The following is a 13,449-nucleotide window of genomic DNA, read 5'->3' on the forward strand; positions in this document are numbered from 1 at the left end:
TGGCACATTCCAAGTTACTGCCATGAAAACTGCCAGACTGAAAAACAGGCTTGGCAACATTTGGGCTCATTCCTGAGTGGGATTGTCCCTCGCCAGGCCCTTCCTCTGTCCAGTCTGTGTCTTGCTCACTATGGAGAGGGTGCCCCCAGCAGTGCTGAGGACAGTTGGAGGCCTCAAACATGGCAGCAGAGAACGCATGTTCTTTTGTAGCTCTGCCTCCCGTGGCCAAGCTGGCTGTCCACCTTCTCAGGAACCAAGAGCAATGTGGCCATTCCAAAGGAAGCCTCAGAGGTTCCATCTCCAGCAAAGGGCAGAATCCTCCAGTGGAATTTTGAGGATGTTTCAGGCATCTAGGCAACTGCCAGCGGGTCCCTTACAGCCTGGCCCAGATGCAGGACAGCCTTACATCGGGGACGAGTAGCCAGTGGAGGCACGGCCCGCTCAGACCAAATCTTGTGTTCTGTGTAAAAGGGAAAGAAGTTTGAGCTCTATCAGTCTTAACACAGATTGGTCTGTAGAGCTGTGAGTGCTTGCCCAGTGCTGCTTGAACCACGGGTCTAAAAGACAGTCATGTCTTTCAAGGGGAACTAGACCCAACAAGAGGAGCCAAAAAGCAGTGCCACTCACAGGAGGAAGCAGAGAAGTTTCTCTCAGCCTATTAACCTATGCCTTCCTTTGGTAAACAATGTCAAACCCTTGTCCTGACGTAGTAATACAGTATTGATGTGGGGTTTGTAATGCTAAATCCATGGGACACTTAGGGGCTGAGGGGTGATATAAGGTGAACATTTCCCTGAGGACTTGCCCCTTGTTTTTCATCTGATTTACAAAGTCCCTACCCCAAGACTCAGAACTACAGCTGTGTCCCAGAGAGAAACACAACCGGCCAACAAAGATGTTCAATCTCACGTAAATTAATTCAAACCAACTCAAAAATCCATCACTTTTCACCTTTCAGATTAGTAAACAGTTCAGATGGAAGAGACTACAGCCAGGCAAGTGGGGGTGGGGGGCAAGGAATATACTGTTGGTGGGAGTTGAAATTGGGAAGTCTTTTCTGGAATGTATCTTAGAATTTTTAATGCATCCACCATCTAACAGCCGTTTCTCTCTTTGGATCTTAACCCTGTATAAACCCAGATCTGAGTTAACGATTAAGTACACATGTATACCCACACACACTCATCACAGCACTTTTCATAAACATTAAAAACCAAAATCTCTATAAATGGGACCACTAAATGACAGTACATCCAAGACGATGAAATGCTATGTGGTTGTTCAGGAGAATAAAGTAGATCCATGTGAGCGCTTCAGAAACAAGTCCCAAGATTTACTAAGTGAGAAACAGGCAGAAACAGACAGTAGATGTGTAGTGTGCTCAGGACGGATACTCCTTCCAGGGAAAGTGAGCATTGGGGGTGGGGGGGTGGGGAGGAGGGAGCCTTGCTTTTCATGGTCCAGCCTTTCGTACTGTTTGAATTTTTACCATATGCATGTATCACTTGGAGAAAAAAAACAAAACACGAAAAGTCCCCATCCCTCCCACTCCTTAAAAACAAGGGTCGCTGCACTCATTCACCTTCTTGCCGCCTTGAACTCAGGACCTTCCTGCCACAGCCCCACCAGACCATCTTCTTCTCCCAAGTTTTAGACAATTTCAAGCAGGTTAGTTATCCAGGACAAGGAAGGGGGAGGAACCCCTGCATCTTATCTTCCCACCCAGAATGGAAGGAGCTCTGCCTGGAAGCAGGCTGCATTCAGCACAGCTGTGGCTGGATTTAAACAGCAAAGTGGGAACGCCCAGAAGTTGAAGCTAAAATGTTTAAGAAATTCAGTATTTCAGTTTCTATGGGTGTCCAGGAGAGTGAAGACATAAGACAAGGTGGTGGAGATGAGGAAGAATCTGAAGACAGTTTAAAGCCACAGTGGTGGAAAGAATGAAGAGGAGGAAGGTGCTGGATTTTACTAAGAGAAGAAAACAGACAGTTCAGGAGTCTCACCAGTGAAAGTTTATAGTATTGCATTTCGATTACAGGTATGTAAATAAAAAACTTGAGTATTACCCTCTAGTAAAAATGCAGAACCAGCTTGCACTTAGATTAAAACAGCAGGTTTGGGGACAAAAATGGACCATATGCTGCCTGTGATGAAAAGAGCGAGCTGGACAGGAGAGGAACCACCAGCTCAAGAAGCCCTAAGACTCTTCGCGAATCTTCAGAGGAAGAGGTCAGGGCCTCTCTGAGTGGTATTTCCCCCAAAGAGCCCTTGCCCAGGGATGTGGTTTGGAGAAGTCCCAAACCCACAAGTCACAGGTGCTTCTGGCCACGTGCACAAGTGGGTAAAGACCTCCGATTCCCATGGGGCCTGCCTCCCTCGCCAGCACTTCCCAGGCTACTGGAGTCTTCACAGGGCAGCATGTGGCCACTGCTGACCAGAGGTGGGTAGATGCTGGAAACACACCGAGAGGTCTGAATTGCAGACCAGTGGCACAAGACCATAGTTCTTGTGCCTTCAGAAAACCCAGTCCCCAAATAAAGGGGGATGAAGAGAGTTGGGAGAAATCAAACCAGAATTTTTCCAATGGCCATTAAAGAGAAAATTCAGCAACTCTTGCCTTTGTCTTTGACCCTGAGAAGTTGAGGGACACAGCTGTATGAGGCTGTGACCAGGCGGGAAGGAAGACATGGTGTGCTTCCTGCAGAGCCACCTCTGGAGTCCCTGTGGCTCAGTGACCCCCTCCTCCCATCTGCCCCAAAGCAGGGACCTTGACTGGGCCTGGTGGGGCCAGACAGGGGGGACGCAGTAAGAGAAAAAGCAGCGCCAGGCTCTCCAGATGGCCGGGACCATTGAGGAAGGTGTGCTCCCTAGGACCCTGCCACACCCACAGACGAGGCCGCCACCAACCAGCACAGGGGCTCCTTCACACACATGGTCCTTTCGTAAAAGGAATCCTTTGGAATTCAAACATTCAGTGTGTTACCCGGGTCAGCAGTCTGACCAGAGTCGGATCTGTCCACTCAAGTTTTTGAGGCAGGAAACCTCATTGTCCACTGTTAGTTCTCCAGCAGGGAGAACTTAGGTGGTGGATGGGGAAGTTGAACAGGAGGATCTTTCTTCCCCAAGCTGTCTGGACGGTGCCACAGCCAAGATGGACCACTTGGGCCACCACTCACATCCCCAACCTGAAGGAGCAGCCACGAGACAGGGAGCTGCTCAGCGCTGAGCCTCCTCCTGACCATGGCCCTGTGGGGATCCCCTGGATTGGAGATCCTGGGGGAGCACCAGCCTGGGGGGCCCTGCCCCTCCCCCAGTCTTGCCCCTGGAGCCTCCCCAACTTCCAAACAGCACTGGATTCACCACATCTTGAGGAGCCAGGAGCCAAGAGAAGCAGCTCAGACTTGGCATCCTGCTTCTGTTCTCTGCCCAAGAGTCACCAAAAAAAATGTATGGTCTCACAGCAGGCACAGCATCTTGTTTCTTTTAAAAAATAAATATTTATAAACGTAGGGAGGAAGATTCAAAGAATCAGAGTCTCTTTCCCTCCAAAAGCACAAATATCCCATGTGAGTCAAACCAAGGTAAGTCCATCAACCCATAAATGAAACTCCACCCCCAGGAGCTCTGCCTTGAGGGGCAGGGGAGCTGATCTCTGGCTCCAGGCCTCTTAGTCCCCCTTGGTGATCAGGTCCTCGATGTAGGCATCCAGCTCGTCATCTGTGTTAATGTCTATATCCTGGAACAGAGCAGTGCAGGGTCAGCCGGGGGCCACAAGGTGGTGGGGGGCCCGCCTCCCCATCCTTTTTGCAGCCCGTGCCCCTTCCTCTCGCCCCTCCACCCTGGCTGTCAGGCCTTGTCCCTTCTTATCATCCGCCCACTCCCTCCTCTGTGCACAGATGACGCCCAGATTTCTTGCTCCTACCCTGCCTCTACCCCAAGTTCCCGGCTTGCCTTAGCCATGCTGCAGGCTTCTCAGACTCAAAACATCCAACAGCTCAACGGCACCACCCACCCCGAGTTGCTCCATCTTGGTACAGGCCACCACCGCCTCCCCTCCACCCAGGGGCTCAGACAAACCACAACCATCACCCTTGTTTCCTCCTCTTCCCTCAAGACGTTACAACAAATCTGCCCACTTCTCTCCCTCCTTACTGTCACCATCCAAGGTTCAGGCTGCCAGAATCTCTCACCCAGACAACTGTGGGAACCTCCTCACTGGAGTCCCGGATTCTAACCTCCACCCCCTCCAGGCCCTCCTACAACCAACCAGAGTAAATGTCTTAGATTGCAAACGTCTTAGTGCCACACCCTCCAGAGACTTCCCACCTGGTACAGGGCCCTGCTTCTTCTATCGCCCACATCTCCCTGCCTTGGGCCTCAGGCCCTGCTCTTCCCTCTCCCCAGAGCTCTCACATCCCACTCCTGTGTGACTGATTCTGCCCTCAGCTCAAGTACCTCCTCAGAGAGGCTTCCCCTGCACACCCTAGTAAAGCGGCATCCCTGTTTTCTGTCTCTCTCATATTTACTTCACAGCACTTCCCGCCAACAGTAGTTCTGTCTCCTCCACTTGTTGGGCTATGAGAGCAGGACCCCTATCTTGCCTGTCTGCTTCACCAAAGGTCCCCAGGACAGGCACAGAGCAGTTGTCCTCAATGTTTACTGCCTGGATAAAGGGCTGAGACCCTACAGGGCACTCCCTGCTTCTGGGCTACCTAATCCCATCTGGGCGTCATCTGGAAAATTGAGAATGTTTTTCTGTTTTATGACTTGGAGGGTTCTCAAACCAGGTTGTATATCAGAATGTCTAAACAAGGGCAAAAGTCTGATACCGTGGGTCTGGCTGGGATGAGGCCCAGGCAGCCGCACCACCTCCAGCCCTCCTGGTCAGGATGCTGTGCAGCCAGGGTTGGAACCACAGATTCCTGTGAGTGGGGAGAAGGGAGCAGGAGGTGCCCAAGCCCCCACCCCGAGACACCAGGTGGTCCGCTACAATGAGAGGGCTGCCTGGCTCACCTCCTGCACCTTTTGCAGGAGCGCCACGATGTTGGTCCTCAGCTTCTGCAGCTTCTCCTCTGTCTCGCGGAGCTTTCTCTCGGAGGTACGCAGGCTCTCCTCGGAGGCCTTGGCCCGCGAGTCGGCGCGGCTCTGGTAGGAATGGCACAGGTTCTGGAGCCCCACTTCATACTGCTTGAAGTACTCTTTCTGTTGGGAGAGGAGCTGGTGGGTGAGTGCATGAGCTCACGAGGGTCCCCAGTGCCCTTCTAGATGGGCACTGGTGTCCCCAACTGGCTCAGCACAAGGAAGCTCAGTCTGAAGGGATGCCGGACCCAGAAGCAAGTGATCTCTCTAGCTCCAGAGAAGAAAGACCTCGACGTCCACCTCACAGGGCTGCCACGAGGACGAAGACAGGATCACACATGAAGCACGTACCAAAGTGCTCTGGCAGACTGCCAGCCGTTGAGTAAATGTGAGGGATGATTCTCACCATTCACCTTTCTAAGTGCACAACAGCACTTTGAGCAAACCACTTCCAAGTCACAACCAACAATGTCAAGATCAAAAGTTCTCTTCCACAAGATTTTATCAAGCACCTATCAACAACAGATTCCTCCAGGTTTGTGTAGTATGTTTATACAGCATCAGAGCTTTTCACCATCTTCCCTGAGTACCTGAAACTTCCCGGGGGTGGGGCAGTAATGTTAACTAGCACTTTCTCTAGACATGGGGCTTTATCAAACTTTTAGAAAGTAGCAGAACACTTGTTTCAAATGAAAGTTACATGGAATCTCAGTATAAAAAACAATCTGGGTAATAACTCTTTATGTTTAATTTCGAAGTTATAACATTATGATTTACTCATAAATCACCAATGTGAATGATGAGGCCATGCTGATGAACACAAACCCATGACCAGCAGGTCCTGGCTAACAACTGCAGTCTCGCCAACTCTAGCATTTATTTACTTCTGTGAAGATGTATGAACTACCTAGCACTGAACGGCTAAAAACTGCTGTTTTTAAAACGTGTTAGAACTATTTAATTGTTTACAATCTAGAATACTATCCCAGTAAATCAAGATGGCAACAGAAACTTCAAATTCTGCACAAAAAATAATTATCACTTGGCACCGCAAAAATAAATGTTCAAGCAGGTGCCAAAAGTATTAAAATGTAATACACAATGTCTTAAGCCTAACTATGATTTGTATTCATTTTAATTTTTTTTCCACTTTTAGGCCATTAAAGATTCACAGGCAGTTACGTTACTTTTAAAGTGTGTATATATATATATATATATATATATATATTTTTTTTTTTTTTTTAATCTAGTATTTGCAGGACCCCTGACGGTCTGGAACTCCTAGTCCAGCATGATGAGCAAAAGGACGGTCATTTACAAACTGACAAGGATACAATGAACATTAGACTCTTGTTGTGTCCCGAACGTTAAAAAAAATTAAAGTTTGAGTTATTTTAGGCATTTCACTTAGGTGGCTATTAAAATGATGCATTAGTGGTACACCTCCCTTTACAGGCATAAGCCAACAGACTATTTTAGGCTCAGATGCTCCTACTGACTGTGCTTTGGTCTGAGCGGTCAGGGCCACTGCAAAGATCCCACTGCACCCAGGCTTTACTCTGACTTTGGCAACAACTTTAAGCCAAAAGCAACAAACATACCAGGCCGATCAGCTGTTTGTTCCTGGGATCTGCAGAGGATGCCTGCAGCCTGAACAAGGGTAAGCGCTGAGGTGTAGCAGCTTTCTGTGAAGCCACCATGAGTTCTGCACCTTCTAGCTTCCCCAGGGTGCAGTGCCCCCTCATCTCGCAGGGGAGCAAGACCCTTGGCCTAACAAGTTGTTCTGGGTTCAAATCTGGGCTCTATTAAGACAGACTGTTCACCTCTCTGCCCCTGGGTTTCTTCAGCTCCTAGCCTCATTTCCCTTTTTTAAAGTAGAATGGAGACAAAACTCCATGTTTTCCTCTCTGGCAAACTTTATCAAGCATACAACTGCCCACGAGGGCCTGCCATCTTAAACATATTAACCCTGCAGTTTCAATTCCAGTTGTCCTCTCCAGAAACTCCTCCCTAGAAAACTTAAGCTATTCCTACAGCAGAAACATCCTCTTGATGTGGATGACTCCCAATCCCCATCTCCAGCCCTGCCCTTCCCGCCCCTCCCAAGTGCCAGCCCCAATCTCCAGTGTCCTATCCACTGGACATCACCAGAAATGAAGTGCTGGTACTTCCAGCCCAAGTCAAATCACAACTCGTCTTCCTCACCCTCACCCTGCTTCTCTCCCAGTTAACAGCTTTGTCATCAACCTCCAATTCCCACAGGCCTGAGAGACAGGGAAGCACGTGACCTCTGCCTCCTCACCATCACCTGCCTTCAGTCAAAGAAGGACCCCTGACACGGCCCCTTCACCTGTCAGAGCTCCCATCCCCCCTCCCTGACCTATTACCATTAGACCAGCTTCCCTGTCCCTGTGTCTCCCATCCACCCTCCTTCCCAGAACCAGAGTTACCCTCTTAGGGGCAGGGTCAACAGACTACTCACTGCCTGTGACCAAATCAGCCTGCCACCTGTTTTTGTAAACAAAGCATTACTAGACCTCAGCCACGTCCATTCCTTTGCATATGGTCTTATGGCAGCTTCCACACTGTAACGGCAGAGCTGAATAGTTGCCACAGAGACCTTACAGCCCATAAAGCTGAAAATACTTGCTAACTGGCCTCTACAGAATAAGCCTCTTGACCCCTGCCCCAGACATGGTTCAAGTCGACAATTCCATCCGCTCAAACCTTTAGCTGGGCCTCCATTTCATACAAAGTTTAAGCCACTGCACCTCAGGGGGGTGCCCCCGATGCCTCCTATCCTGGCTCTGAGGGCCCTTCTCCCTGAGTGCTCACCACAGAGACCACTGCCCTGGCCCCCACCTGCCCTTGCATCCCTGAGCCTTTGTTCACAACAGTCCCTCTGCCTCAAACACTTCCCGTCACTTCTACAAACACTCGCCCAAACCCACATTTTCTTTAGCCCTGGTCACTCTCTCCCCCTCCCAGAGGCTGCCCCAGCCTTCCCACCCACCTTGCAGAGCACTTACTGCTCTCAGCCTCATGTCTAGGTACCTGCTAAAAATTCAGTCTCTACTGACTCTTAAGCCACTTGGAGGCTCCAGCACTGAGGCACTGCATCTGCATTTGCTAAATAAGATCCCACGCTTATCTCCACACACCACGAGCTTCCCTATACCTCGGAGCTTCCCTATACCTCCGAGAGTCACGTTTCCGGCACTTTGAACCTAAGCTCTTTACTGTTTCCTGCCTTGACAGAGGAAAAGGGACATACTCCACACAAGTCACACCGGGCCTGTCCCTAAGCGAGGATTCCACTCCACCCCAGCATCTCACCAGCTGCACACCAGTCTTCCGGCTGAGCAGCTTCTTTTTCCACAATGTAAAGTCCCCTCTTCCCTTCCCTCAGCAGATGAAAGGGAAGCTGGCCAAGCGGGGAAAGGCGCACACAGCTGAGAGCTGACAATCACAACAAGCACCAAGGGGGGCGTGCAGAGTCAAAAACCAAAGGCTGGGCAGACTCACCAGAGGAAACGATATTAGCTCATCTGAATTCATAGCACTCAGCTCCTTCTTAGAGATGGGGAAACTCGGAGGCAGGAAGTACCGTAAACAATTCCTAAACAAGAAAGAAGGTGGAGACTGGAAATCAGAATGGCACAGCGCTAGTGGAGAACCAGCGCTGACCCCGGAGCAGGACGACAACGCACCGAAGGATCTGGACGAGGAGGTCAATGGTCTCGTGGTTGGTGCTCGGGGCGGTGGTGTCGGGCTCAATGCGAATGCAGTCTGAGGTGGAGGGTTCTGCCATGGCTACAGCCTGCTGAGCCACTGCCGCCTCCTCCTCCTCCTCCCCGCCCTCCTGCTGCGTGTCCGGGCTCTGATACTCCGGGGAAGGGGGCTTCATCAACCGCACATCCTCACTGCCTTTCTCCACCCTAGGGAGGACCCAGTGTTTGTGTCACGTGTCCCAGGCTCCCAGGATGGGCTGCCTGCCCCGCCCAACTCTGTCAACCCAGCCTCCTAGAAGGGGCATTACCAGCGGTCTCTTGGTGTCGTGTCCGTGGGCACATAGTCAAACTTCACCTTCCACCGCACCACGTTCTTGCCCAACTCCACGGCTGTGACACGGCCTGTGTACCACTCCCTGTTCACACGCACCTCCACGTGCAGCCCTTTATCTGAGAGTGCAGATGGAGTTAGAAAACTAGACTAGAGCCCCCGACCCAGCCAGGACCACCTTGAGAAAGGTCATCCCAGGTTCACAGGGACAAGAACCCCTAGGAGCTTGACGCCACTATGCCAGGGACATGGAGCCCAGCCACTCTGGTCTCCTTCCCCAACTGTCATGAGAGTGCCGCAGAGCAGCATGGTAACTGCCAGCGGTGAACACTAAGGAACTGATACTAAAAATAAACACGAGGGCGTGCTAGCCTCAGCATTCTTCTCAGAATTAGACTTGAAACCACTGTTGCTTGAGAGCCAGGAGCCAGGAAAGCCTCCATGGGCCTTCGGAATACGGTGCTGCTGGCAAGGGGCCCCCTTCCCACTTCCCCACAGGCTCTGGGCACCTCCCTAAACTCACCTTTCTGAGCGCTCTTGAGGTCAGCTGGGTCCTCTTCCCCAGCACTGTCTGAGAGCTGCAAGAACAGAGTCTGTGAGAGGCACCGCCAGTGCCCCTAAAGAACAGACTGTCCACCCAGGGTCATAAGCCATCATCTCATGTCGTCTTGTGCGGCTGTTTAAATCCCCAGGCCTCACTGAGAGCCACTCTCTCAACCATTATCTCAGTACGTACACACCTGCCTCCAAAAACGTCAGAAAACAAGAGAGCAGGCATAGGGGCAGAACGTCACAGACACGGAAGTACATCTGTGTCGGTGTCACCTCAAGCCTGTGAGTAGAGCCACAAGCCAGTCTCACTCAAGATCCTACCAGGTACCGTGTTTCTAGTCGTCTGTGTGACTGAGTGTCCTTCAGAGATGGACTAGGCTTCTGAAAGGCTCGTGTCACAGACTGCAGGTGGCGGGTGGAGACCCTGGGGAGGGAGAATGCTGAGAACCTACCTCATTCAAGTCCTTTTTTTCCTCCTTCACGGCAAACTTGCCCCGCTTGGACCTCTCTTTCCTCCTCTCAGCCTCTTCCTCGGCTTCTTCCTCATCAGAGACCCCAAGACTCCGCTTCCGACCAGGAGTGGCCTACAGCAAGAGAAGCGGGAACATGAGGGACCCTGGCAGACCCTCAGGTGCTGGAAGATCCCATCTGGCCTAAAGGATCCATTCAGAAAGGGGTCTGTGGGTCTCAGTCCCCGCCAGGGCTGGGCTCCCAACAGTACTAGGGACACAGCAACCCCCGGCCTCTACACCCACGAGGACCTTTGCTCAGAGCTGTCACAGGGGAGCCTCTCAGTTCATTCCCCACTGAACCACGCCAACCACTGCTGCAGCCCACCAAGGCTGTCACCAGATTGCAACCTCTGCCCACCGCGTGAGAAGCCAGTGAAGGCGACTCAAGTCTGTGGAGGACCAAACCTTGGTGGGGGCACCAAAGAGCTCCCTGGACAGGGAACCAGCAAGCTCTGTGCCCCCCATGAGTGCCTTCAGCTATCAGACTCCTCCTCTGCAGGGGCAGCACGGAAGGCTGATCTCCACTGAGGCTTCTCCACCCCCCACCGCCCCCCATGCAGTCAACGCTGCCCCCTCCATTCCTATACCACTGTGGGCAGGGCTGGAGAAGGAGGAGCATCTCACCAGGGAGAGTTTACTGGGCGGCTCCGGCTTCTTGACCACTGGAGTCTTGATGGCTCGGGGGGCAGGGACCTCCCGAGGGCTCTTGGAGTTGGGCAGCAGAGATGGTGATGGTGGCTGCACGGGAGGGGCGGGCCGGGATGCAGTCTTGACTGGAGTGTTGGCAGGCTTTCGGGGCACCTCAGGAGGCTGGAGCAGCCTGGAAGTACTGGCCTCCTCCCGTGCTGTCGAGGCAGGAGGCTTTGGGACACTGCTAATAATAGGAGCCTTTCGGGGCTGGCTGGCTGGTCTGGGAGCCTGCAGGGAAGGGGGTCTGCTCGGGGCATTCCTGATCACAGCAGGTAAAGGAGGTGACCGAGGACGCTGAGGTCTACGTGCAGGTTCCTGAAAGAGGCCCAGAGAGAGTGACAACATGGATCCCAGCATGAGACACCTGAGGAAAAGCCCTGCCCCTATCCCTGGGCTTTACCTCAGTGGAAGGTCTGGTGGTCACTTCCAAGGGCAATTTCTTCAGGTCAGCTTGGGAGCGGATGGGTGTGGTTTTCTGCAGGGTAAACATGATGAGGAGGTCGTTTGCGTATCTGGTACATTCAAGCAAACTCTTTTTGGAGCGCCACAGTCTGGGACAGTGGGCAAATAAAAAAGAACCCCTGGGCCACAGTCCTACTATTACAAGCCTCCCATTCTCACTGAGAAGACAAAAATTCACAAACACTAAACTACCAGCAAATTACAGGATTCTATATGATTAATCCAGCAATTGAGAGACTGGGGAAAAGTGTCAGTAGACTAAATTCCTATAAAACAAGCCAAAAAGGTTGGAGATCCCTAAAGGCCAAAGCTGGAAAGGACAGGTGGGAATTGGCAGACAGGGAGGCATGCATACAATGAGAGCATCTGCCTGTGCAGAAGTCAGAAAGGGAAAGGCTTTTGTAATAAATACGATAAACGGTTGATACCACACATATATCTAAAAAAACCTGACTAGTCAATTAAGAAAAAAATTTAAAACAACAGTAATATAAGAGAACAATAAGCAGTTCTAAAAGAAACACACGAAAAAGTTGTTCAATTTTAGAAATATGAAATTCAAATTTAAGATGTGTATCTTTGCTTATCAAATTTGCAAAAACATTTAAAAATAAATGTACTGCTAGTAAAAAACAAAACATAATACATCTTCTGGAGAATAATTTGGAAATAGTTATTTAAAGAAAACATAGAATTTTAAAAATCCTTTTACTCTTTCAAATTCACTTCTGGAAAACTAGCCCAAGAAAATAGTTATGCACTAATAAAAAAAAGTATGTGTGTGTGATATGACACAAGTAAGTCATGATCTCTATTTCTAATAAAAAATATATGTATTTATGTGTATGTAGAGGTCATAAAAAGTTGGAAGGATGTACAGTTAATGGTGGTTACCTCTAAGACAGGATATGTACTTTCTGGAGTTTCAAAACATTCTAAATGAATCGGACCTCTTTGTAATATATAAACAAAATTTTTTTTTTTAAAGAATGCTCAAGGCATACTGGAGAACCAGTGTGCCTGGAGGTTGGGGTTGGGAAGCTTGGGCAGCACTCATGGGTGACAGAAGGATGAAACTGAGCCTGAGGGAACAGAGGAGACACTGAGGGGTCCTGCCCATGTGCCCACTGCCCATGACCCACACACCTGCAGGGCCTCCAGCTTCTCTTGCTGCTGGCGAATTTTCTCTGTCAGTTGCTTCTGCTTCTCTTCCTGTGTCTTCAGATCCTTTCTGAACGTCCCCAGGGGAACCTTCTGCTTCTGTTCAGAAGCCTCACACCTGTAGAGAGAAAGTGCTAGGAAGGGTGTGGCAAGATAGCTCCAGGTAGGGCAGGGTCCTTCCTCCTCAGCCAACCCATGCTCTCTCTCACCAGAGCAACCTCAGACTTCCCAAATGCACAGAATTAATACTCATTGCAGGATACACTTCTATTATTTCCAGGCACTTATTATACACAGCAAGACAGAGATGTAAGGATATGAGCACTGACCTCAAGAAGCATAGTGGAAGAGTGGAAAAAGCACGGGGGGAGGTGGGGACGCCCACAAACTCCTTGTTAGAAAAAGTGCTCACCGGTCCTGCTCAGGATCAGGGTTCATGGAGCAAACCCAAGTGTCAGGGTAATCTTTTTCCACAGAACTCAGCTGGAAGGGGAGGGTCCGCCACTTCAGACACAAATCTGTAACACAGAACATACCCCCAACAAAACATCAGCCATGCCCACCAACAATAACCAGGCTCCTCCCAGCCAGGCCCAAGGCAGAGATGCCCCCGACTTTCTATGCAAAGATCCTCAGTCTGGCTCCAACTCTGCCTTCCTTACAGAACAGTCACTCTTCTAAGGGACAGTGATTCCAGCAACGATGGGAACTTTATACCACGGACCCTCAGCGGCCCCAACCCCTCTCCCTCCTCCAGCAAAATCCTGACTCAGTCATCACTCACACTTCTACCGATGTGGTACCAAACCTTGTGAGACCCGGCAGGGTAGATGACCTCCTGCCTCATTTAGAAGGAACAGGTGGGCACAGCACAGCCCCAAGACTGAGCTCCCAGGGCCATCACCAAACAGACTCATATCCCTAGTGGGAC

At 50.7% G+C, this 13,449-nt stretch overlaps 1 protein-coding gene across 3 annotated transcripts in view; it reads right to left on the reverse strand.

Moving 5' to 3' along the window:
• Positions 1-3,099: 3,099 nt before the first annotated feature.
• The window catches only part of MORC2 (MORC family CW-type zinc finger 2), a 40,448-nt gene continuing 30,098 nt past the window's right edge, over positions 3,100-13,449 (reverse strand). Inside the window, exons 16-27 of one of the 3 annotated variants that reach the window (XM_060028350.1) lie at positions 12,931-13,036; positions 12,504-12,636; positions 11,296-11,370; positions 10,830-11,210; positions 10,146-10,277; positions 9,665-9,719; positions 9,119-9,260; positions 8,790-9,017; positions 8,605-8,698; positions 5,014-5,202; positions 4,830-4,922; positions 3,100-3,736 (exon numbers count right to left, since the gene is read on the reverse strand). In XM_060028350.1, coding sequence (XP_059884333.1) covers positions 3,668-3,736; positions 4,830-4,922; positions 5,014-5,202; positions 8,605-8,698; positions 8,790-9,017; positions 9,119-9,260; positions 9,665-9,719; positions 10,146-10,277; positions 10,830-11,210; positions 11,296-11,370; positions 12,504-12,636; positions 12,931-13,036 — 1,697 coding nt within the window. In that variant the 3' untranslated portion in view covers positions 3,100-3,667. The remainder of the gene's footprint in view (positions 3,737-4,829; positions 4,923-5,013; positions 5,203-8,604; positions 8,699-8,789; positions 9,018-9,118; positions 9,261-9,664; positions 9,720-10,145; positions 10,278-10,829; positions 11,211-11,295; positions 11,371-12,503; positions 12,637-12,930; positions 13,037-13,449) is intronic. The other 2 variants (XM_060028352.1, XM_060028351.1) reach the window with 2 other exon arrangements.

The sequence above is a fragment of the Delphinus delphis genome, chromosome 13 (genome assembly GCF_949987515.2).
Source record: "Delphinus delphis chromosome 13, mDelDel1.2, whole genome shotgun sequence".
Lineage (NCBI taxonomy): Eukaryota > Metazoa > Chordata > Mammalia > Artiodactyla > Delphinidae > Delphinus > Delphinus delphis.